General features: G+C 39.1%; 1 protein-coding gene across 1 annotated transcript in view; it reads left to right on the top strand.

Annotated features, from left to right (window-relative positions):
- The window catches only part of LOC134360278 (protein sidekick-2-like), a 983,228-nt gene that overhangs the window by 706,621 nt on the left and 249,642 nt on the right, over positions 1-26,965 (top strand). Inside the window, exons 15-22 of the mRNA XM_063074455.1 lie at positions 152-299; positions 603-743; positions 1,332-1,513; positions 2,557-2,672; positions 17,110-17,305; positions 20,216-20,314; positions 22,972-23,163; positions 25,644-25,765. Coding sequence (XP_062930525.1) covers positions 152-299; positions 603-743; positions 1,332-1,513; positions 2,557-2,672; positions 17,110-17,305; positions 20,216-20,314; positions 22,972-23,163; positions 25,644-25,765 — 1,196 coding nt within the window. The remainder of the gene's footprint in view (positions 1-151; positions 300-602; positions 744-1,331; positions 1,514-2,556; positions 2,673-17,109; positions 17,306-20,215; positions 20,315-22,971; positions 23,164-25,643; positions 25,766-26,965) is intronic.

The raw sequence follows: 26,965 nt of genomic DNA, 5'->3' as shown, positions 1-26,965 counted from the left end.
CTGAGCAGATTTTGAGTCCTTTTTCTCCTTGTCTAATTATCGCACCTTCTCATCTTATCAATTTTTTTCAGAATTTTGTGGCATTTATCTAATCGTATTGCTTTAAAGTGAAATAAACATTTCAAGAGAAGCTGACATTTTTTCGCTACAGATTCCCCTTGGACAGTTCACCTGATGAGTGTAAACCCTGAATCTGTGGGACTGACTGTCAGGGGACTCATTCCAGCCAGGTCCTACCAATTCCGTATTTGTGCCGTGAATGATGTTGGAAAGGGTCAGTACAGTCGAGAGACAGAGAGGTAAGGTTTAGTCTCCAATTTTGTACTGTTAAATGTGGTTATATTTAAACTTTGCTTTTGCAATTATTTTAAAGCAATCTCAGAGACAGCCTGCACATTACAATTGATCAGCTAACATTTTGCAGTTATCATTATCTTAAACTATAATGGAGGCATGAGTAGTAAGCACAGCATGTTGGAGGCAGCACATTGAATTTGAGATTTATTAATTTTTTTGTATTAATATATTTTTAAGTTAAATTGATAATAGATTTTGTCTCAACCTTTATATTTTTCATAAGCAAATGGTACAAATTCTTGCAGGTTATCACTACCTGAAGAACCACCAAGTGCACCGCCACAAAATGTCATTGCAAGTGGCAGAACAAATCAATCCATCATGATTCAATGGCAGCCACCCCCAGAAAACCAACAGAATGGAGCTCTGAAGGGTTACATTATCAGGTACTTCTAAGGAGAGTATTTGCGCTTCTGCTTTCATGGATGGGAACTAGATCAAATAATAATGATCTTCTGTTATTGTGTACATGTTTGCTCTTTTATTACCAGTGTAAAAAAAACAGCTTATAGCAAACAGAAAACTACAAGAGATGATACCATTCATTTTACAATATAGAACAAATGAATTACAAATGTATTATTACTTAATGTCTCCTTTAATCTGGTGCCCAACATAAGCTCTCTTTAATTCCTTTGGCTTGTAGGGTCAACTTTCACATGTTTGCATATGTTGTCTTGAGTTTGTATTCCCTTAAAGCACATATTCTGGAGTTAGCAGAATGTGGCTAATACAAAAGACTCCCAGGAGTTTCAATGTTCTTTAAATAAAATTTAGGTAGTTTTTCCCAGCAATATTTTGGATTCTTTATGCATTCCCTTGTACATGCTGTTTAAAAGTACCCAAGCCAAGCATTTAATAAAATATACAACCATTTTAATCTTTACTTTTCTGTAAATGTCTACAAAAATGAATCTCAAGCTAGTATATGGTGACTTAGATAATAAATTTACTTAGATCTCTTATTTTTATAGGTACTGCTTAGCAGGATTACCTGTGGAGCATCAGTACAAGAATATCACCAGTTCTGATGTTAATAATTTCCTCCTTGAAGACCTTATCATCTGGACCAATTATGAGATTGCGGTGGCATCGTACAATGGGGCTGGTTTGGGAATCTACAGCCCGACAGTCACCGAGTGGACCCTGCAAGGGGGTGGGTACTCACTTCTCATGGGAAGAGGGTAAGTTCGTGGGTCAGGCATCAGGAGCCGTGGCAGAACCAACCTCTCTGGCAATCCTACATAATACTGAGTGTGGTGAGGAAGAAGGGTGTGTTTTCTTGGGGAAAGAAAAATCATGCAATGACAAAAAGCCTTAGAAAACAGAATGGGAGCAAACCTAACAAGTTCAGGGTAACCTAAACTAAATCTCATATTCCAATTGTCAATCGATTCATGATACTTTTTGTTTTATTTTTATCCCTTTAGGGATACAGCATGGCAACAGACACTTCCAGCCCAACAAGGCAATACTACCCGATTACACCCACGTGAATAATTAACCTACTAACCCGCACCCCTTTGGAAAGTGGGAGGAAATGCGTGTGGTCTCGTAGAGAGAATGCAGACTCCTTTCAGGCAGCTCGGGGAATTGAACCCGAGGCTCTGGCACTGTAACCACTTTACTACCGTGCCACCCAATTTCTTGCCAAAGCAATGAAAAGTGGGGGATACAGATTCAGTCGTCTTCCCCAGTCCAGGGAGCATTGTCTCAAGGAAGACCCTTGTTGACAATTTACACCAAGAAGAAGAATAGTGTGTTAATGTAGCCTGATGGGGATACTGGTGAGTTGAGAAACCACCCATTCCACCCATTCAGCTTGATATTTGCAGCGCCATAGAAGAAAAATCATTACGTACATCTGCAAGAGAATGTCAGTCCACACCCTCAACTCCAATATCCAAGGGCAAGTACAAAATAAATGGAACATTCCAATTATCTGATACTGATACCGCTCAATTGGCCCCTCATTTTTGGCACAATTTGAAAGCATTGAACAGTCTAGCCTGCAAATATAGTACAAGAACCTTTCATTGGAAGCACACGGATTGTGACAGGATTACTCACGTATCAGAAATGACTAATAAAGAACATGTTCTTAAATATGTGAAGATGATTAGTCTTCAAGCAACATTTAACTTCCATTGTTCTCTTTTCTCATGCAAACAATTTAAAGGTATCTGTGATTCTTTCCAGTTCCTACAGTGCCTCCAGGAAATGTGCATGCCGAAGCCATTAATTCCACAACTATTCGATTCACATGGACACCACCCAGTCCTCAGTTTATTAATGGAATAAACCAAGGTTACAAGGTAACTCTAGCTGCCTCAAGAACTATTCAAATGTGAACAATGTTGTTTAGGTTTTGCTAAGTGTAAGATTATACACTGACTTTCCAGCCCTTTAGAATTTAATGAGAAGCATTTCCCGTTGGATATAAAAGGCCTCAGAGAACTTTAGGGCGTGTTTTATTGAGGGGTGATGTCAAGATTTAAATTTTTCACCAATTGCATTTCTGTTGATTGTCTGCCTCCAGTGGTAACATTGCCACCTCAATGATAATACATTGGAGCTGCTGTCAGTGGCGTCATTGTAATAGGAGTGAGCTGAAATTGGATAAACCTATAAGGCCATTCCATGCCCATCTTTTGTTCTACATAGATCTTTAGAGCAGATCAAAAAATGGGAGAGAGAAATTTCTGTAGTAAATTCAATTAAGTATCTTCATCTGTAAATAAAGGTTTGCCTAGTCAATAGTTTCTGATTTCAGAAGAATTAGATCCAAGGCATTGAGGAGAGAAGTTACATAGAAACATAGAAACATAGAAAATAGGTGCAGGAGCAGGCCATTCGGCCCTTCAAGCCTGCACCGCCATTCAGTATGATCATGGCTGATCAACTCAGAACCCTGTACCAGCCTTCTCTCCATATCCCCGATCCCTTTAGCCACAAGGGCCATATCTAACTCCCTCTTAAATATAGCCAATGAACTGGCCTCAACTGTTTCCTGTGGCAGAGAATTCCACAGATTCACCACGCTCTGTGTGAAGTTTTTCCTAATCTCGGTCCTAAAAGGCTTACCCTTTATCCTCAAACTGTGACCCCTCGTTCTGGACTTCCCCAACATCGGGAACAATCTTCCTGCATCTAGCTTGTCCAATCCCTTTAGGATTTTATACGTTTCAATCAGATCCCCCCTTAATCTTCTAAATTCCAATGAGTATAAGCCTAGTTCATCCAGTCTTTCATCATATGAAAGTCCTGCCATCCCAGGAATCAATCTGGTGAACCTTCTTTGTACTCCCTCTATGGCAAGGATGTCTTTCCTCAGATTTGGGGACCAAAACTGCACACAATACTCCAGGTGTGGTCTCACCAAGGACTTGTACAACTGCAGTAGTACCTCCCTGCTCCTGTACTCGAATCCTCTTGCTATAAATGCCAGCATACCATTCGCAACATGTTTCTCACAAAGGGTAGTAGAAGTATGGTACTCTTTTTTGCTATAACTCGTATAGTCTCCTGCATTAGTGGGAAAATACAGGCAGTTGCACCCAAATATAGAAACCAGTACAGAAACTTGCCTTAAGGGACAGTATTTCTTGATCCATCTAGCAACATTAGTAGTTGTGAAATATAGAGAAATGCTCACATATATGAAACAATAAATGACAAAAGTGATCTCTCTTTGCCAAATGTTGCAGCTGATTCAGTTACTCTGCTGTTGATCTATCCTATCTGACTATCTCCACTCCAGCTCCATGCCTGGGAACCTAATGAGACAGAAGTGCTAGCCACTGTGACAGTGACTGCTCAGGCAATAGATTCAGTCATTACTTTATGTTCTAACTCATATTCTGCATTTGTTTGAATTCATTTAACCTCTCTTGTGAAGTGATATTGCTCTCCTACTTAATACAATGCTGGAAGACGATCTACTTGAGTGAAAACATTTTGCACATTTTTCATTTGACATTTCATGCAGATGGGTGTTTTTTTAAGCTAGATTTGTATCTGAAAATATGATAAACATAATGTTACAATCCAAATATTGCTCAGTCTCTAGCTTCTTCCTGAACATTGAGTGAAAGATTAACTAATAACATTTTGTCAGCCTTACATGTATAAACTTACATCTTTCGTTCACATTTTCAAGGGAAATTGTTTAACTAAATTTGTTGTCCTACAATTATAATCTGGTGTTGTAATGTTTCAATTTTGTCTGTCAGCTCCTCAATGTACAATTCAGAGCAATTCCACCGTACTTTTCAGCTGGCTGCTGCAAATGTGGCCACTTTGGCTGTAAATCAAAGCATTATATGTAAAGTAGGATAGAATCAGTGTGAAGCAACACACACAAAATGCCGGAGGAGCTCAGCAGCCAGGCAACATTTATGGAAAAATGTAAGCAGTGGACATTTTGAGCCAAGACCCTTAACCAGGACTCATGAAGGCTCTCGGCCCAAAATGTCGACTGTTCACTCTTTTTTATAGATACTGCCTGGCCTGCTGAGTTCCTTCAGCATTTTGTGTGTGTCGTTTTGGATCTCCAGCACCCGCAGATTTTCTTGTGTTTAGAAGCGGTGTGAACTAGTTGAGTTGTAACCTGTGCTCTAATCCCAATTAGGTGCAAAATAAATTTTACAGTGGATTTGTTCAATTAATCTAATGCTCTTCTGAGGTTAAAATTTTCTCTCTGTGATGTATTTTCTCTCCTTTGGATTTCCTGGAGCTTAAGCACCTTGCACCTTCTCTATATACAGAACAGATAGCCCGCCTCACCCTTTACCACGGACAGATGTGCTCTTCTTTTCAGTTCATTTTGCTTCTTTCTTACTGAAATTTGGCTTTATTGTATGGAGAACAAAGGCATAAGCTCCACCATCACAACAAATCTTCACCTTTCGATATTCCTGTTTCAGTTCAAGGATAAATGACACTCTTGAACAAATAGTTTTTTGTTGGACAAAGCAAATGTAGAGTAACACTGAAAGATGTAGAATTTGGTCTAAGATTCTGATTAATATTACTGACTAAAATAATGAACCGTCATATTAAGTGGTTCGGTTTTCATTTACTTCACACAATAGTCATTAAGTTAATAAAAATGACTATTGTGTGAAGCAAACGAAAAAAAAACCCAGCTGATATGATAGCTCATCATCTTAATCAGTAATAGTTTTATACCAAATATCACATTTGATCCTTAACTTCTAATTCTAATGACTTCTGAATTCTTTAGAAGTGATTGCTTGTGCATCAGGCAAGAACATTTTCTATAAATGATATTTGCATATATTTACCTGTTACTTTGCTGTGTTCTGTGTCTAGCTGCATTTTGTTTAATAATACTGGATCAAGATTGGCAGTATGATCCTAGATTTACATGGAAAGGGGCTCATTGCACTTGAACTCTGAGAGCAATAAATTTATCCAAGCTTCTCACTCTTTCTTCTCAAAAATAATTTATTCCTATGGCTCAGGTTTTTCAGGGAAACGCTGGAATGCTGGCTACTCCACACACGACTATTATTATTCCCCAAGACCATGTGTCCATGCATTCACAGTGGACGTGGTAACCTTGAGCTTCCTGGCAGCTGTTTACCAAGAATGAACCCCTGCAGAGTCTAGAGACTGACTGTGATTCTGCCACAGATCCTCAAGTAACATGAATCTCCATCCATTAAAATGGAGAGGAGCATCTATTTTAAACAATTGGTTCTTCAATTTATTTTAGTAACTTTTAAAGGCCTGAGCATTTTTAACGAATTGTGAATTTACCAGTAATGTAAGAGACATGCAATATGTTTTGATCACATTGATAGCTAGCTAAGCTTAGCAAGACATCAAAAATTATTTTTTCTCAATTTTATTTGTGAGTCTTCAGGTTCCCCATTTGATACAATTTATGTATAGAAGGCCTTGCCAAGTTTTGATGGGGGCAACTTGTTACTGTCTGTAAGCTTTTCATATTCTCTGTTGTTATTAAATCATTCTCAGACCAGTTCCTGTTGAGCATCACATACATCAGAAAGTTATCCCAGTTTAACAGAAGTTGAAAGAACAATAGTACAAAGGGATGTCGGACGGTTAGCGTGCCAAATATAAAAGTAACATCAAGCTGAGCTTGACCTCACCTGAGAACATTGATTAAGACTCTGGTTAATTGAGATAGAAAGAATTCTATTCCACGGATGAGAAGTTTTTAAACAAAAGAAAGAAGGCAAGCTCTTTAACTGGAAAATTCACCTCAAATCTGTCAGCTGTTGTTTGAGTCCTATGGAGTAACTTTGCAGCAAATTGTATTGGTCACCATATGAGAAGGGTATTAGTGTATGCCTTAGTAATATAAACTGCAGAGGAAATGATGGTGATTTGATACAACCATTGCTGAATTGCAGTGCCCACTCTTAATCTTGCACATCTCACCATTCTCACAGCAGTGGGAGGGACTCTGCTAGCTTGTTTCAAAGGGGCCAGTGACAGTTTACAATATATTTGCTGATTGCTTTCAATTGATTGTTGCTACAATTCTACAATTGGGGGATTAGGGGTTACATTCCAGAATTTTTCAAGATTGTTAACCTCTTTGAGGTTGGTATGTGAGGTGGTCAAAGGCTTTCCCTCATCTTTGAGCTTCTGCACATTCCAGCCATCCCCAAGGCTAGTGCATATCAATACATATTCCTGTTGGAGTACATGATTGGAAAAATGAGTAGCAAGCAGGAAAAGTTGCCAAAGGAGGGGAAATGGAAAACGTCCCTCAGCAGAACCATAAGAACATCAGGAATAGGCTATCTGGCCTGTTGAGCCTGCTCTGCCTTTCAATAAGATCATGGCTGGCCTGGCTATGGACTCATCTACACCTACCTGCCTTTTCCCCATAACCCTCAATTCCCCTAGTATGCAAAAATCTATCCAACCTCGTCTTAAATATATCTACAGAGGTATCAGGGAGCAGTTTTCCTCAACAAGGAGCAAGGCATGAAGGTGGCAGCATTTCCAAACGAATGTTATCATTGTCACGATACATATGAGTCAACAATAGCCACAAATACCTTGCTGGTGGTGGTGATTGAGATTTCAGTTGGAGGTATTTAGAATATCTTTCAGTTTATCACACTCTTTGGCCTAATAGCGGGTGGGGGTGTCATTTGTGTTCTGTATTCCAAGAGAACTCAAGTGAATTTTGAAATATCCCTCATCAAACAACAGACAGAATGATCTGGTGTGATGGCAAAATTGCAGGCTTCCCAATGATGCAGAATAGTTTTGGCTGCATAAATATAGTTTTGTGGGGGCACAAGTTAATTTCTAGAGATGCTGCAAATGGAGGGGACTACAGTCTTGCGTAGTAGACTAGTCCAGAAGATTGAGACACAAGAGATCCAGGCTGTGTTGGCTAAAATCCATATAAAATGTGTCTACTGTCCTGCTTTCAACAAGATTCTGATTTAGTTCCTCAAAAAGCTCAAGTTGTGACCAACCCTATCCATGTTTTACACACAAATGCAACAGATATATCAAGGAACACAAGGGGTACAACGATAGTTCAGTGCTTTACTTTCTGGATTAGTAAATCAGAGACTGACCAAGCAGTTCTGAGATGTGAGTTAAGTTCCCAGTATAACAGCTGAGAAGTTCATTCAATTGTGTGATCTGGAATTTTTAAAAATAGTCTTTACAATGATGATCTCAGAGCTGCTGTATTTTTGTTAATGGCCATCTACCTCAATAATATCCTTCTGGGGAGAAAATCTACACTTTTTTTTTGCCCTACCTGGCCATTATGTAGCCCTAGGAATACAATTGAATCTGCAATGCCCCAGCAGAAGAAGAAGACCGTGTTGAACACTCAACAATAACTCTGGCACGGAATAGAGACAGAGCAAAGTAACTCACAGCCCAGTTCACCTTGTGCTGTTCTCTCAGAAAATATCTAAGAAATTCTATGTAAATTGGAAGAGCTGAACTGCAGACCAGTCAAACAATCAACCTGACATCAGATTGGCTGCAGTATGTACCAGCAACAAAACTGATTGCAGTTATATACCAGGGTTGCTCCAGCATCACCTCCCAAGCCTATGACCTTTACCACCAGGAAAGACAAAGGCAGCAAGTGCAAAGGAACACCATCACCACCCTGCACGCACATCGACCTGTATAGACTCCCTCTCAAAGTCCTCCTCTGGAACCTCTGCAGCAGAATGTGTGTAAATTCCTACCCCACCTCCACCCCCCCCCCATACACACACACACAGTGCTGCTGTATAGTCATATAATCCTGACTGTAAATATACAAACATACCTTCATTATCACTTGTTCAAAGTCCTGGATTTCACTGGTAGCAGTAGTGGTGAGCGCCGTTACAAATAGCAGTGCAACACTTTCAGAATGTGGCTCGCCACAACGGTCTCATGGGCAACTAGTTATGAGCGATGAACTGTGCCCTCTATAATGATGCCAGATCCTGAAAATGAATAAATTAAAAAATAAAATTGCAAATGTCATTTCCCGGTAAAATTTAGCACCAGGAGCAGAGGAATGATAATTCTGCTTCTGGTCTCACCAGCAGCACTCATGTTGTGACTGCAGCAGTCAACTTTGAGTCCATGATGTACTAAAACACCATGATGAAGATTGATTCTTTGTCAATATCTGGTTGACTGACAGCTGTGGAGGAGGGGGAGGGAGGCAATCTGAAATAGTCCATTTCCAGTAAAGCAACGTGTAACCTGAGAAGCTGACTACTAATAAATTCAACCACAATTTCCCAGCCACTACCAGCCATCCTCTGTTGAAGAGCAAATATAAAAATAGCCATTCCAAGTCAAATTAATAAATCTAAACATGCCAACATGAACTATTCATTCCTGCTCATTCCCACATATTTCCTTGTTTCTCATGCAATATTTGCTATAGCATGGCTGGTAGAAAGTGTGCATGTTGCAAACTAGCTTTGGAGAAAAATGTCCTTAAGTAGTTTGGGGGTAACATGGCCTCACTTCATCTACATTTTCTCATGTACGAGGCAGAAGTCTGAGTTCACTAGCTCTCAGGCAATGTCAAGGTCTCAGGTGGATTGGCAGTGCTTCATCCTAAGAGACGCGTGGAGATCTCTGCTCTGTGGAATTTCTAATGCTCCTGGGGTGGCTCATCAACAATTCTAGTATTCTCACAGAGTGCTGATTGCTGGGAAGCTGTAAACTTCAAATCTACAATGAGCACTGCCACAAGAAAACAGCATTTATCATCAAGGACCCCACCATCCAGGCCATTCTGTCTTCTCGCTGCTGCCATCGGGAAGGAAGCACAGGAGCCTTTGGTCCCACATCACCAGGTTCAAGGACAGTAATTATCCTTCAACAATTAGGCTCCTGAACCAGCGTGGATAATTTCATTCACCTCAACTCTGAACTGGTTTCACAATCTTTAGACTCACTTTCAAAAGGTTCAAAGGTTCATTTTATTGTCAAAATATATATGTACAATACAACTCTGATATTTGTCTCCTCTAGATAGCCGTGAAATACAGAAAATCCATGAGAGTAGTTGAGGGACTCTCCAACTCATGATCTCAGTATTATTTATTTATTTATTTATTTTTATTTTTATTTGCACAGTTTGTCTTCTTTTGCATATTGGTTGTTTGTCAGTCTTTGATTATGTGAAGATTTTCATTGATTCTATTGCATTTCCTTGTTTTACTGTGAGTGTCTGCAAGAAAATAAATCTCAGGGTAGTATATGGTGACATATGCATAGTTTGGTAATACATTTACTTTGAACTTTGAAACTGCAAATCTCCCTGATCACTAATTCAAGAACCGTGATGCTAGCAAAGATCTGAGCTTTCTTTGCAAGCAGCAGAAGGTGCTGCTGCAATACTGCACCAGAAATTGAGACGGCAGCCATTACATACAAAAGGTTCAATCAAGTATATTAAAAGATTTGTCCATTCTTTCCACCTGTACATGTTCATCAGCCCTGAATTAGTAGACTCCCTCTATAACTCCTCCTCTGAGAAACCTCTACAGCAGGACACTTGCAAAATCTGGTCCTCCAGACGGTGCTGCATGCATTATCCTTCTAGCCTGCCCCAGGTCAGGCCACTCAAGGCCTGGTGATTGACTACATTCAGATCCCTGTCTGTCAGGTTGCTATGGCATTCTGTAACATGGAGGGAAAGAAGGTGAATTCAAGTAGTTAATATCTAGAATATGCCACCAGAGGAGATGGTGGAATCAGATACATTTTCTGTGTTTAAGGGGCATAGCAATTGGCACAATGCTTTACAGTGACAGTTGTAAGATCGGGTTTTGATTCCTACCACTGTCTGTAAGGAGTTTGTACGTTCTCCCCAATACCAAATTGGTTTCCTCAGGGAGCTCTGGTTTCCTCCCACATTCCAAAAGTGTATGGATCAGGTTTTATTGAGCTGTGGGCATGCTATGTTGGTGCTGGAAACGTGATGACACTTACCTTGCTGATTTGGTGTAAGCGATACATTTCACTGTATGTTTTGGTGTACATATGATAAATAAAGCTAATAGAGTCATAGAAAAGTACAACAAAGAAACAAGCCCTTTGGCCCATCTAGTCCATGCTGTAACCATTTAAACTGCCTACTCTCATCAACCTGCACCAACACCATAGCCCTCCATACCCCCAACATCCATGTACCTATCCAAACTTTTCTTAAATGTTGAAATTGAGCTTGCATGCACCACTTGCACAGACAACTCATTCCACACTCTCACGACCCTCTGAGGGAAGTTTCCCCTCGTGTTCCCCTTAAATTTGTCACCTTTCACCCTTAACCCATCTACTCCAGTTGTAATCCCACTCAACCTCAGTGGAAAAAGCCTAGTTGTGTTTACCCTATCTATACCCCTCATAATTTTGTGTACCTCCATCAGATCTCCCCTCATTGTTCTATGTTTCAAGCCCATAAATCCATAAGATAGAGGAGCATAATTGGGCTTAATTAGTGCTTACCAGAAAAAGCAAACTGTGATATAGATTTGTGAGATTTATTTTGTGTTAGGGTACAATGGATTCTGGTGGGGTTTGGTACTGAAGGTGCATTCACTGATTTCTGTATATGGCATCTTTGAATTTCAGTGGTAGTGCATCAAGGTTGCTGTGGTTTGATCTTCACAGCTGAAAGACTTCTAGACATTCTTCTCCTTCAACAGGTGGCAGAGCATTGATCTCCCCTCCAACCACTGCACGTTGTCCTCCAGAGCAGCCCTAAAAAAACTATGCAACACGCACAAAATGCTGGAGGAACTCAGCAGGTCAAGCAGCATCTATGGAAATGAATACATAGTCGGCGTTTTGTGCCGAGACCCTGCTTCAGGACTGAGGAGGAAGGGGAGAAGATGCCAGAATAGAAAGGAGGGGGAAGGGGAAGGACGCTAGCTGGAAAGTGATAGGTGAAGGCAGGTGGATGGGAAATATCAAGGGCTGGAGAAGAAGGAATCTGATAGGAGTGGACCATGGGAGAAAGGGAAGGAGGAAAAACAGTGGATCCCTTTCTCTCTATTCTGTCTGATGAAAAGGTCAATCAAAGGTGCTGTTTTCACTGGATGAATGTTGAAGCCATTCTAATACGTGTGAACAAAACTGAGCTTACATTGTGGTTTCCCCGTGCCCATTTCCTACCTTGGTCCAATTGAGCCATTTGATCTAATAGCTTGTTGAGAGTGGTTTTTCCTCCAACTAAGAGTATTATCTGGTGGATGCTGCACCCCTGCATGTGAAAGCACGTCCTCTCACTGTGTCCAACATTTACTTTTGTATTCTTGGTATTCTCTTCACATCAAATTTTACCATTGATTCTGGGAAGCAACAAATCTGCAGTTTCTGTTTTCTCAAAACTCTGTGATCTGTTGTAAAATTCTGCACTTAATCGAATGCATTTGGAGCTAGCAGAACAATTAGTTTCCCTGATACTAGTCTTTAAAATAATGGCTGCAGAAAAGTCTCACCGCAATACTTGATTCAGAAAACCACAAAATAAAAATATTGAAGGATCCATAGCATCAAGAATATTTGCTCATTGCGAGTTGTGCAGAAAATAGTTCATTTCATGGTAGGCAATCTCAACCTGCAGTACAGCAATTGTCAAGCAAAGTACAAAGAAGATTTGGTAAGGAGGAGCGTAACATTTATTAAAATTCTTTCATCATCTTTCTTCCTTTAAGAGTAGCAATAAGTTTATTTTGGTTTAATTCTAGATATTCAACCACAGGTCCACTATCTGAGTGAAACAGTTTTCCTTGTAGGGATCAGTGGCAAGATGGAAATTTAGTTTTAGCTCTAATTCTTGCTAAAATTCTGTAAACATAAACTGATAATAAAGACAGATATGTCAGCAGTTTTGTTTGGAATGCACCTTCAGCAGCTGAAATGAGTCAGAGTGAAGGTCAAAAGAGGGAACAGGCTCATTTTGTTCATTCCACCTTAAATATAATAATTGTTCCAGGCTAGATCATGCAGTAACCTTGTTCAAGAACAGAGAAGATAAACTTTTCTGAAAAAGTCCAACATCAGCAACAAAGATATTCTTCAACTGCATTATTTGAGTTAAAATTAGTAAGCTTTTAAAAACAGTGGTTAATCAAGATCAAGCAGCAAAGATTTATTGGAGGCAAGTGTGTGCTATTTAAAAATATTGGAAGTGACCTATTAAAATTCAAAACGTAAGTGTAACAAATATAAGAATGTGAAATCTAAATATGTTTATATACTTTAAGAGGAAAACGGTGGCTCAGGGGAAAATATACTTGATGGAAAGATTCTGAGGGGTTTGCATGAACAAGGAGATATTGGAGGATCACATTCTTTGTAGACAAAGTTGGAAAAACTTCAAAAGAACTTTAAATTCTGTAAAAGCCAGAAGCAAAGATTAGATTGTATAGATACAGGTTGAGCACCCCTTATCTGAAATGCTTGGTGCTGGAAGTGTTTCGGATTTTGGATTTTGGAATATTTCCATCTATATAATGAGAGACCTCGGTGATGGGACCCAAGTTGAAACACAAAAATCTATTTGCATTATGCATATAGTGTATACCCTGAAGGTAGTTTAATATAATATTTTAATAATTTTGTACACTGAACCATCAGAAAGGTAAGCTATCACTACCTCAAGCACAACAAAATCTGCAGATGCTGGAAATCCAAGCAACACACACAAAATACTGGAGGAACTCAGCAGGCCAGGCAGCACCTATGGAAAAGAGTCAACAGTCGGAGCTACAGGCCGAAACCCTTCGACTGTTTACTCTTTTCCAGAGATGCTGCCTGAGCTACTGAGTTTCTCCAGCGTTTTGTATGTGTTGCGTTGCATTTCCAGCATCTGCAGATTTTCTCTTGTTTAGGTCACTACTACACTGCAAAGTCTCTCCCAGGGACGCCTACACTGAAGAAGTTTAAATCTTCCCTTTGACGGGAGTTCAATGAAACCCTCTACTACTACCTTAACTGTCCAGATGGTCAGTCAGTGGCAGTATGGCATTACCATCATTTCTGACTCTGAATGTATGTGCTACTAGTAAGCTGTCTTTGTCGTACATTTGTCCGTCACACATATGTACGGATTCAGCCATTCAGTGTGTTAGATTTTTATCAGCGACGACCTTGCAAACTCATCAATGAATTTCTCTGCTGCTTCGTGATCTGCAGACACTTTATCACCACAAATCTTTAAAAGTTTAATGCTGTGCCTGTTCTTAAATTTCTGCAACCAGCCTGCTGAATATTCATAATTACTTTAAATTTTCAATTTGAAGTGATGGATCTTTGCTTGTTTCATGATCAGCATACCACTAAGCAGCATACATTCACTCCAATACTGATGACTTCACTCTTCCAATATATGACTGAGATTTTCATGTTTCACTTTATGCAGTGTTTTCCTATTTTTCATCAACTTCTTTTCATTACATACGTGACGTCACTTCTCAGAGCTGTCTGTGGTGTGCAGAGACCTGTGCATCACCTGGGAACCTGCCCAGAGCTTTGTGGAATTTACCATTTCTGCCATCATGTCGATGCTCAAAAGAATTTCAGATCTTGGAGGATTTTGGAATTTTGGATAAGGTGTGCTCAACCTGTAATATATAACTGTAAGAGTAATGGTGTCTGTTAATTGAACAATGGTTAGAAGGCAAACCCTTGAGTATTTTTTTTGTATCTGATTATGGATAGTACAATAAAGTCAATGAAAAGAATAAAAGGCAACTTCAAACAGATTCACTAAGGTAGAGTGAGATGGGTAACTCGTATACAAGGAGATAATTCATAAATTGAATTTATTTTCATTGGGCTAAAGTGAAATGTCATGGTGGCTGCTAAAATTCTGAGTTTTAATAGAATGAAAGGTCCGTTTCTATAACTAGGGAAGACCTATTGTGAAGTACTCATTACGGGAAACTGGTTGATTGGTTGGAAGACAGGCAGGATACTGAAAGACCTGGACATAGTCGACTTGGAGAAGATGTTTTCAATAAAAGGACAGTCTAGGGTCTGAGGTACAGCCTCGGACTAAAGAGATATCTCTTTAAAACTGAGGTGAGGAGGAACTTTTTCAACGAGTAGGTGGCAAATCTATGGAATTTATTGCCAAAGAGGTCCGTGAAGGCAAAATATTGGATGTATATAAGGTAGAAATCAATAGGATTTTTGATTAGTAAAGGGGTTGGGGTTATGTGGAGAAGGTGGGAGTGAGAGGATGCAACAAAAAAAATTAGCCAGGATTGAATGTTGGAGCAAACATGATGGGTGGAATGGCCTGATTCTGCTCCTATATCTTATGGTCTTAAGGTATTTTTATAGGGTTGGGTTTTGAAGTATGGAATACTTTAAAAAAGAAAACTTTAAAAAAATATCCATCTGATTTTCCTCTTTTCAAGGAAAATCAGATGGGCATTTAAAGCAAGGTTTTGGACAAGAGGCTTGGGTAGCAGAATTAGTTTCGGATCTATTCTAGGTTGGTGTGCATGCAGACATACTGCCTTGCAAAAGTCACCTTCTCTTTTGTAAACCCCTATTGTTTATGAGGAGGAGGACTGTAGGCAACGACAACAAGCGCTAGTAATGGCAAAAAGAATAATGAGGTGAAACTGGAAATTCTCCATAGAATATCTGGCCAATCATTGTGACACACTGTAACTTCCCTCTGATTAAAGGCAAAACAGAACATATGTTGAGCTGGTGCGCTGCACTTCTTCCTATTTGCAGAACTGAACATTCTATTAACTTCTAATTTAACTAATTATTCAAATTCTAATTACACTCATTAATTCTTTCACCACAGTTTCAAGTAAATCTGCCAGAGAACTTTCAAGGACATTAACTATTCAAATGTATGTCTCTTTTGATTCCTGTAAATTGATCACTTACCACCATTATTGACTGTGACTGTTTAAAACGATACATTCTGTAATTTTCAGGTAACCAAAGACTCGTGGATTATTAATGAGCCACTCAGTCCCATCCTGTGTTTCTGAACTAAGAATGATGAAAACAAAAATGTTAACTTTTCCACTGTTCCTGCTAAGCAGGAATTGTCACTGAATCGCAGATTCTTCCCAGCTCATTGTTCTCCGTTATCTGTAAATGTTTTTGATAAGGCTTCAGGCCACCCACCAGTCAGCGGGCCATATGAAATGAGAAATTCCATTTTTGGTGAGAAGAATAGGTAAATAATTCCTTACTCCTCTAATATACATCCAACCTCTTTCTTATCAACAACAACAAAAAAACAAAGATCTCTTTACCTCAAGAGAAGCATTCACCACAACTTTCGGAGCAACTAATGATCTATGTCAAGTGCTGACGTTGTCGTGACATACGCGTCTTATGAGAAGATAACATAAAAAAAGGTATACTGCTGTGATAAAGTTGTCCTGGTGAACCATCACATGAAAATGCTCTGGAGCAATTATAACAAAATAAGAAACCCAGAGACTTTAACCATCCAGGTCAAAATATCGATGTCAAAGTTATGTAACTTAAATAATGGTGGTACTGAGATAAACTGGCCATTGAAGTTACTCTTTGAGCCGCTAGAACAGTCACCCATATGGTTTTCTGTTACTGTAAATGCTCAAGTTATCTTCCTGTCTTTAGTAAACAAATCCTGACCAAGGATTGCTGCAAAATTGGGGAACGAAAATTTACTGTTACCAGTAAAATCTGTGCTTGTTTGTTCAAAAAGGGCTTTTGTGTATGACAGTAGGAAGCTTTAATTACAGCAGACTTTGATGTCATGTCACTATGATCTCAATTATATAAAAGGTTCCCTGGTGATAATTATTCCCCAGAAGACAAGACTAAATGATTTGACCTACATTGCTTGCAACAAAGTAGTTTTGCAATGAAACTTTGATGTGCTAAAATGTACAGTAACTTCATAAATATATAACTGAGTGTACCATTGAGAGCTTGATATTAATGAAAAATGCTTCTTAAAAAGATAAAGATTACCTTCCATTTAAAATAGCCATTTCTGCAATAATAGTGTTGAAATATGTCCCTTCTCTAAAATTCGCAAGTAGGTAGCTTCCTTTGGCAGGTAAAAACTGAAATTGACTACACTTACTGTACTTTGCATTTAACAAGGAATCAATAGGAGATTAGCTTGTGGCTACCGAAAATATGTTGGTTTTCTGAAGTGCATTATAAAATCTGACCCCTTTCCCATTACTTCTGTTCAGACATTTTTAATTATCATTTCAGCTGTTGGCCTGGGAGCCAGGTCAAATGGAAGAGTTCACTATGGTGACAGTCCGGCCAAATTTCCAGGATATGGTTCATGTTGGTTACATCCGAGGCTTGAAGAAGTTCGCAGATTATTACACTTCAGTGCTGTGCTTCACAACTCCAGGTGATGGTCCGAGAAGTCCACCCAAACTTGTGCGCACTCATGAAGATTGTAAGTATTATGCTGTTAGCATCATGAGTTCTTTTTTATGTGTAAATATATACTAGCTGATCATTTTGGTCGAAGAAAATGGATGGCTTTGTCAATGAGCTACAGAGGTCTCATCTCTTAAATGTTGTACATGTATTTGTATTTTATGTGTAAGGGGCTCTTGGGTTCTATAAATCTATGCCTGGTGATGTTGTGCAAGTTATATAAGGAATTTCTTGAATAAGATATTGAATCTGCATCAGGTGCTGTGTCTACGTTTCTACACATGGTTGCTTTAACAAACTTAGCTGTAGGAGTTTGTGTTCTGGACTGCTATAAAAGTTCACCAATGGAAGGAAAATCTATATGTGGATAGATTCACATTTAGGAGCGGTCACTCATAAATAAATAATAAAACTATGGAAATTTAAAGTAAATAATAGACAATAGACAATAGGTGCAGGAGTAGGCCATTCGGCCCTTCGAGCCAGCACCGCCATTCACTGTGATCATGGCTGATCATCCACAATCAGTACCCCGTTCCTGCCTTCTCCCCATATCCCTTGACTCCACTATCTTTAAGAGCTCTATCTAACTCTTTCTTGAAAGCATCCAGAGAATTGGCCTCCACTGCCCTCTGAGGCAGAGCATTCTGCAGATCCACAATTCTCTGGGTGAAAAAGTCATTTCTGGGAAATAAAGTCATTAAGTCAGTCATGATTATGTTGACTGAAAATTGAACAATATTGTTTATTCCTACATCAAAGTAACCCATTGACAGTTGCCATGGAAAAGTTCAACTTTGGCAATTAACTGGAGGACTCAGACAAGTTAAAAGATCTTAAGACAATTAAATTCCCAAGTTAAATGGTACTTATGTAGCCCCCCTGGCCACCCTCAGGGTCGCTCGGCTCACTGTTGTCTAGGGAAACAACCCTCGGCCCCGCCAAACTGGGTAATTAGTTTGTGTGGATGCTGTGTGATATACCCCACCCCGCCCAAATAACAGACAATACACCAGATACGATTAAATGATTTACAGTTTATAGAAATTACTGGAACTATATAATTAATATAGAATAAAATATAAAAGGAAAATAAAAGGCACCACACTTATCAAAGTTCAATCTCTTCGTGCGCAAAACAGTTGGAGCTCAAGAACCTTCTTCTTCACCCTGCGACCCCTCGGACCACCTCGACCGGCCGCCTGGGACCAACAACGGTGGTTGACCAGACACTCCACACGAGTCCGTCTCCGTCTCCTCGCCGAACGTCCCGCTCGGGGTCCGACCCTGTTAGCGGACATCACAGCACCTGGTCCATTCTCTGTCTCTCTCTCCCGCCTGCTGCCCCAAAACCCCGCGCATACAAATCTCCCAGATACACCAAAATCATAACAACTATCCCAATTGGTTAATAGCACCCTGCTATCTGTATTAACCCAAGCAAATGTCTAGCTAGAGACTTTCTCAGCATTTAACATAACAAAGAAGCATTCCCCAGTATAACATAACAAAGAAGCCATTTTAATTAGCCTACGCAGTAAAAGACGAAACCCCCTTACACTTATTTCAGAATGTTCAGATTCGCTTGTACCTAATAAAGTGGCCACTGAGTGTGTGTTTGTGGTCTTCTGCTGTTGTAGCCAATCTACTTCAATGTTCAGCATGTTGTGCATTCAGAGATGCTTCCCTACGTAGCACGGTTGGTATGCATGGTTATTTGAGTTATTGATGCCGTCCTGTCAATTTGGACCAATCTGGCCATTCTCCTTTGACCTTTCTCATTAACAAGGCATTTTCACTCACAGAACTGCCACCCACTGGGTATTTTATTTGTTTTTCACACCATTCTGTGTAAACTCTAGAAACTGTTGTGTATGAAAATCCCAGGAGATCACCAGTTTCTGGGATACTCAAACCATCTCATCTGGCATCAACAATCATTCCATGGTCAAAGTTGTTTAGATCACATATCTTCCCCATTTTGATGTTTGGTCTGAACCGAACATCAGTTGAACCTCTTGACCATGTCTGCATGCTTTTATGCATTGAGCAGGTATTTAGGGGTACCTAATAAAGTGGCCATTAAGTGTATAAAAGGGTGTCATATCAAACTTAAGCTAATTTCAAGCCATTTAGACTTGTCTCAACTAAATAATGAATCTATAAGCAGCAATAAATTTTAGGATTATCTGTATAGTAATTTAATGGACAGCAACCAATATTGCTTTGAATTGGGAATATTTTTCTCAGGTATATATTTGGGAAATCAAGTGTTTAGTTCAATCCTAAAGCATTTGTGGACTGGCATACCTAAAATGAACTTAATTTCTGGTTACCATTTTATGGTAATGCATGGTTAAACTTGGGTGCAGATAGGAAACTATCTGAAGTCACAGATGCAGAACTAATGAAGGGAAAGCCCCAAATTTTAATGATTAGTTTACTACTTTTCATAATGTATACCATTCAATTGAACTTTGAAATACAACACAAATTGGATAAGTGTAATTAGGTGACTTCAAAGTTGGGTGAGATAGCCATGAAACTACACAACAAAGGTAATCAAAAGTTAAACGTAACTGAATTACAGCTCAGCATTGTCCTTTGTATCCAAATGCCACTGATAGAATTTCTAGCCAGTAAAATCAGTGCATGCAATCAACAAATACAGACAGAGTTTAACCTGTAGAGATAAAAGCAGTAGAATGCAAACTTTATTCCTAAAGTAGTAGAATGCAAACTTTATTCCTAAAGTAGTAGAATGCAAGTAATATGCCACCAACCAGTTTTCCCATGTTAATGTGTAGCTCTTTCACTGTTAATGCTAACACATGGTTTTCCGAGAGTTCTAGCGGTAAGAAGCAGTTGCATTATGCAGTGCCTGCTACATTAGCTCTGACAGTCTGTTGATCTGCTCTTACATCAGACCCTGGTCCAATCGGACATCTCAGTTTCACAGAGATCCTGGACACTTCGTTGAAAGTAAGCTGGAGAGAGCCACATGAAAAGAATGGGATTCTCACAGGTCAGACCCTGAAAATTGGTATTATTGTGCATTTATGTCAAAAATATAAGATCATACTCTAGGATTATTAATTGTTATATAAATTTAAAATTTTTACTGTTCGCTGGTGTATGAGGGGAAAATTTCATAAAATGTGGATTTTGGAGTTGTTCTGTGTTGCACTGGACTTAATAGTGGAAAGTTAATCAAGAGCCTACCTGATGGTAATTGCTTTTTGAATAACAGGCTGCTGAATTAGTATTTTGATTTACATATAATAATCATTTCAGTCATGCCAGTTATCAGATGTGTTCATTGTGCTATTATAATTTATCGTGGCCCAGAGTTTTTAGTTAATTATGACCTTCTTTCCGGTTGTTAGATATAAAGACTATTAAATAGTTCCCTCAGATAATAAGTTAGACTCATGACCTCACAATATTCCTCATTATGATCTTGCATCTTTTAGTTTACCTGCACTGTACTGTCTGTAGCTGTTACACTTTATTCTGCATTGTTACTGTTTTACTGTGTTTTGCTTCAGTGTACCACGTAATGATTTGATCTGCATGAACAGTATGTTAGAAAAGCTTTTGCTGTTTCTCAGTAAACCAATACCAATTCCAACTCCATCCACATTCACCTTTGACTTCGATGAAGAAATGTAGATTGTAGCTAATACCCATCGGTGGTAATGTGAGAGAGAAGCCTTCTGTCCATCTCGGAGGGATTTGGTGCTATAGCAAGACCTTCTGCAATTTATCACGTGGTAAAAGGAGAATCAGCCTGCTGCAGAACAAGTGAAAAAGCTCTAATAGCAGGCTATCTAAAACTATTAGACATTTCAAACTTATAATTAATAAAAAGCACTTGAAATGGCGAAGAATGCACAAATATTTAGAAAAAGTGAAATAATTAAAAAAATAAACCCTGAAATATTCATTAAAAGCAATGAGATTGGGCTGCATGTGCTATATGTACTGTGTTTTGCACCTTGGTCCCTGAGGAACATTATTTCAATGTGGAAGGTTGAATGACAAAAAATTTAAATTTGAACTTGAGATGCTGCCCCTGCAGCAGGACTAACCTGACCAAGTCTTGGTAGCGGATTCCAGTGATAAGTGGTCAGGAATTATCCTAAGGTGAGCTGGCTGAGACGCTGCCATGCTCCAGGCGTGTGTTACAGACAATGGGAAGCCTCTAGGCTGTCAAGGGATGAGTCATTGACCACAGAGTACCCAGCCGCTGGTCCAGTTGAGTTTCTTGTTAATGCTGAAGATAACTTACTAGCCAATGGCAAAATGCTTACTGCATGCAGGGATTAGGTGCTTCATTTGCTGATGACTGGCAAATTAAATAGCACATTGTACAACCATCAGCACTTCAGACTTTATGATAGAAACAAGTTAATATTAAATGATGGAAGCAACTGGAATGATTGGGCTTAGGACTCTACCCTGAGGAGCTCCTGGGGAAGTGATAATTGAGCTATGATAACCACATTCATTTTTCTTTGAGTGAGTTACGAACCTAACCACAGGACTGTTTTCCCTTTGATGTCCATTAACTTCAACTTTACCAGGGCTCCTTAAAGTCACAATTAAGTGCAGCTTCGATGTTAAGGGCAGTCATCCCATCTCGTTTCTGGAATTCACTTGTTCAGTCCCTGAGATCTGAAGCTGAGCAGCCGTGATGCAATCCAAGCTTGGCATCAGTGAGTGGGTGCTGAGGGAGTGAGTGTGGCTTGATGGAACTGTCAACAACGGTTTGCTAATGACTGCACATAGAATCCTTGAGCAGTACTTAGCCAGATTGGATTTGTTTGACATTTTGTGAACAGAAATGCCTCGGCAATTTTCCACATCGCCTGGTGGATGCCAGGACTGTAACTGTACTGGAATGGCTTGGCCACAGGTACAGGCATTTTTGGAACACAGGTCTTTAACACTACAGAAGGGATGCTGTCTGTATTCATTGCCTTTGTGAGATTCAGTGCTCTCAGCCATTTCTTGATATCATATGGAGGGAATTGAATTGGCAGGCCAGTTTTCTTTGATGATAGAGATCTCAGGAGGAAGTCTATTTGGCATGTCTGGTTGACAGCTGCAAATGCTTCAGCCGCTTGCTTGGCATTCACAATCTCTTTCACACGTTTTAAGTCCCTTATATGATTTTTGTCATTTAGAAGCTACTTGTTTTTATTTTCACAAACACAAGGAAATCTGCAGATGCTGGAATTTCAAGTGACGCACTTAAAAGTCCTGACGAAGGGTCTCGGCCCGAAATGTCGACTGTACCTCTTCCTATAGATGCTGCCTGGCCTGCTGCGTTCACCAGCAACTTTTAAGTGTGTTGCTTGTTTTTATTTTACAAGTTTGGTGTCAGTTTGCTCTTCCAAACAAATTTAGACTAATTATAAACTAAAAGCCCTTGCAAAACATAAATCACTCAGAACATTTTGTGAGTAAAGTTACAGTTTAAATTATTTGGTAAAGGGAGATTATTTCACTGTGATAGTCAGTTGTATCTGAAGCTTTTTTCTTTCCCTTTACAAGACAAATTCCACCATATTTTATCTAATTTCTGTCCACAAAACAATTTAAAAACCTTTTTTATGTAAAATTTCTTCTCAAGCTGTTTCTAATAAACCATGCCTCTGTGTTGTTGTTCATGCCTAGGTTACCGAATCTCATGGGAGGAGTACAATCGCACGAACACACGTGTGACACATTATCTGCCAAACGACACACTGGACTACCGTGTCACTGGGCTGACTGCTCTCACTACATATACCATTGAGGTAGCAGCCATGACGTCTAAGGGGCAGGGCCAAACCTCCTCCTCCACCATTTCCTCAGGGGTTCCTCCAGGTATGGATTTTATCCGATTCTGAAGAAACTTCATTGACATGAAACCTTAACTCTGTTGTTCCATGTAGCGATTGTGTCTGCCCTGCTGGGTATTTCAGGTCCACCTAATTCACATTAATTTGTTGCAGTGTCAAGCATACCTGCATACCTGCACAAGTGGATGATTTTGATTTAGCTTCTCCAATATCCTAAAACACAAAAGTTGTTTACTTGAAGCTGTTCAATCCATTAGTTTCAAACATTAAATTGATTGTTTATCTTTAGAAAGAGCGTTCTGTGTTCCCATTACTACACAGAAAACACAAAATATACATTCAATGGCCAGCTTATTAGGTGCACCTGCTCGTTAATGTAATTATCTAATCAGCCAATCATGTCGCAGGAACTCAATACATAAAAACATGCAGACATGGTCAAGTGCTCTATTTGTCGTTCAGATCATACATTGGACTGGGAAAGAAATGTGGAACCTTGAAGTGGATGGGCTACAGCAGGCGAAGTCTACAAACATACACTTAGTGGCAAATTTACTAAGTACAGGAGATACCTATTAAAGTGACAACTGAGTGTATAATAAATCTAAGTTTGCTGGTGGTACAATGGCAATTATAGATGCAGAAGGTGCATGAAATTTGCAAAGGGATATAAATAGGTTGAGAGGGTGGTCAAATTGGCAGATAGACAATACTCTAGGGAGGGTGGCGATTATTAATTTTGTTAGAAAGGCAAGGAAGACAATGTGTTTCTTAAATGTGAATATACCAAGTGATTTGGGTGAGTTGTATATGAGTCATTGAAAGCTAGCTTTCAGGTGGAGCATGTATTTCAGATGGTAAATGATATATTGATCTTTACAACAAGGGAAATAGAATAAAATATTGAGAATCTCTTGTTGCATTTGTCAGTTGTGATGGTTTTGGATTTGCTGACCACAAACTTCTCAACTCAAGCGAGGATCTTGAGCCCTATCAAATATAAATAGCCATGAGTACTCTCACTAAAGGGAGATGGTACTGTAATTACCCAATATTGAAAGACTTGTTCACTTCCCCATTTATTCTCCATGGCAAGTTTAGCTGCCAATACTCTGTGCATCCCCTCGCCCTACCGTGGAGAAGATACTTCCAGCAAACAAAGTAGTTTAAAACACAGTTCATTTATTTTCAGTGATACACATTTAAATCCAAACAAAATTCTTAAAACAAGCTTAAAGCTCACAGAGAATTTCTAGCTTAAACATTTCCAAATTACAAACCATCTCTAAAATGCAAAACATTTCTAAAATGCAATGCACAAAGGACAAAGGATTTGCAAAGCACAGGTACAATTCCAAATAAACTAAACAAAAAGACGTACCAAAGAGTTGCAGCAGAGCAAATTATCCATCACAGATATTGAAACCAGAGGAATGGATTCTTGATCACCCCATGTTTCTTGATGTTTCCTATCCCATCCCCGAACTGCTCTCTACATTTATAGAATTTCTTTTTCACTTGCGTGACTTCACATACATGTGATATTTCCTTAGATCCTCTTTAACGCAACCATTCTAAAAGCATTTTCGTGACACAGACCTCAATTAATACTGTGAAGCTAACTTCTCTGAGTACATAAAACTCCCAACATTAATAAATCAGCTGTTTGATATGCTAAATCATATTATCCATCTGGTCTGCAAGTTTCCTTGAACTACACAACTTAGAGTCATTTTGTCTGTTTGAAGACAGCCAAATTAAACAATCTGTTGTCTTGTACTGCACCTCCAGCAATAATAAACCAGGTGCAGTACGATAGCATCTGCTTTTTACAGACATAGCATCTAAAAATCTGCTTTAAAACAATAATTTGTTTTACCTTCAAACTAATTACTGCTTTCTATTTACATTTTAAAAACACAAGGCCATTATGACCAGAAACTAAACAAAGCAGTATCAGTTGGAAATTTACTTACAACTGTTTGTGATCTTACAAGTGGCAAATGCTGTGTTTAGAAAGCGAGATTAGCATAAACACAAGGAGTGAATATCCATGACACAGTATACTGTACCTAGAAGATGTTGATTTGGGCTTTTTTATGGTTGTATTAGCGTATCCAGCAATTGGATGTAATATTCCCTCACTCTACCTACAGCCATTCTATATTAACTAATGCAAATAGCTCCTGGAATTCACATCACTTATTCAAGTAACTGTCAGGAAACATAATAAGATTAGAACTTTGATCATTCTTAATCATTTCCTCCAAATCAAAAAGCAAATTTGATGATCACTATCTAATTAAATGAACATAGCGCCTTCAGGGAAATGCTAGCAGCCCAGTACAGTTCAAAGCCAGTGATAGCAGTAAACAATATTGTTCCATCTCTGTATGTGGGTGTCAATTGATAATGCAATGGTATAATGCTATGTATAATTCATTTTTTTCTAAGTCACTGAAAACACTGAATCTCATTCCATGTTATCTGTGCTTCTTTCAACAGAATTACCGGGCTCCCCCACAAACTTAGCCATTTCAAATATTGGCCCCCGTTCAGTAACTCTTCAGTTTAGACCTGGCTATGATGGTAAAACCTCCATTTCTCGATGGTTGGTGGAAGCTCAGGTAGAGTGCATGCAAGCAATTACAGCTCTGCGTGGTGAATATTAGGAAAGGTTATTCTTTCAGTCAGATGCCGAAGAAGAACCACCTGGTTAATTCACACCTACAATGGGTCACTAAGAAACTGTTATTAGGTTGCCCATCAGATTGAGACAATAAGAGTAGTAATTTTTTTCCTACTAGATATACTTTGGTTTTGACCTAAATCAGCAGAATGCTTATTGCTAACATGCAGAAAAATTTTGTGGTTACCTTTTAATTATCTATTAATAGTGACTTGTTCTTAAGTAAGGTCTTGCTGGAGCACAATGTCTTGGATGGCAGTAGGACATTGCTATCACATAGGTGGGGCAGAAAGTGGCTGAGAAAAAAATTGGCAACAGTAAAAACACACCCTCAAGCTTTGCTGGTTGTCAAGGACTTCAAATGCTTCTGAATGTCCCTGAAATTCAGAAGTGGTTGAAAATCATTCAAACATAATTCAAGATTATTTTTTAAGTCAAAAGAGAAACATTCAATCACTTAAAAACATCTGACAAACTCATTTCAAATTATGAAAAGCATCAACGCAAACACAGTTGGTTTAAAAACTGGGGGAAAAAAACAGTTTTTTGCTGCTCCCTGGCAGAAATTCATGGTACATTGAAGCCAGTAAACATGCTGTTCCTGGATTTAGTCTAACCTGGCACAGGATCAGCAGATTCCTTGGTATTAACTGCTGTCGAAGTCAGCAAGTTTGTGTTCTGCTGTGGAGTCCAGTGTTAGATCACTGCCAGGGAACCACCAGCAGGTTTGGCCAGGAAATTTAAGACCTGCGTGTTTTTGCCAAAACTCCCAAATATGCAGGGTAAATGCTAGCATTTCCCCGTCAGCTCCACCCCAAGGTGCTTCTGACTTTGCAGCCACTAAATACATCTAGAAATAATGTTTATTCCAAAGCATCTCTGTGGGCCTTGATTCATTTGCCGAGCCAGCAGTGTTTGTATTTTGTCTCTTGGCTACATTATTGCCTTACGTATTCATTGAAATTCACAGTTAAGGGGCCTAGTCAATGGACAGTTCAATTTTTAGGAAGGGGGATTACAGTCAAGAACTAAAATGCAAAGGAATAAATGGTCCATTGGATATGTTGTTTCTGAAGTTAGACATATACCTACTGGGCTAGGTCTCAATTCAATTATACTAGCTGCTTAATATTAAAGT

This window comes from Mobula hypostoma, chromosome 22 (genome assembly GCF_963921235.1).
Source record: "Mobula hypostoma chromosome 22, sMobHyp1.1, whole genome shotgun sequence".
NCBI classification, from domain to species: domain Eukaryota; kingdom Metazoa; phylum Chordata; class Chondrichthyes; order Myliobatiformes; family Myliobatidae; genus Mobula; species Mobula hypostoma.
Note: the sequence above shows the minus strand (reverse complement) of the source record. Positions and strands in the feature narration are given on the sequence as shown.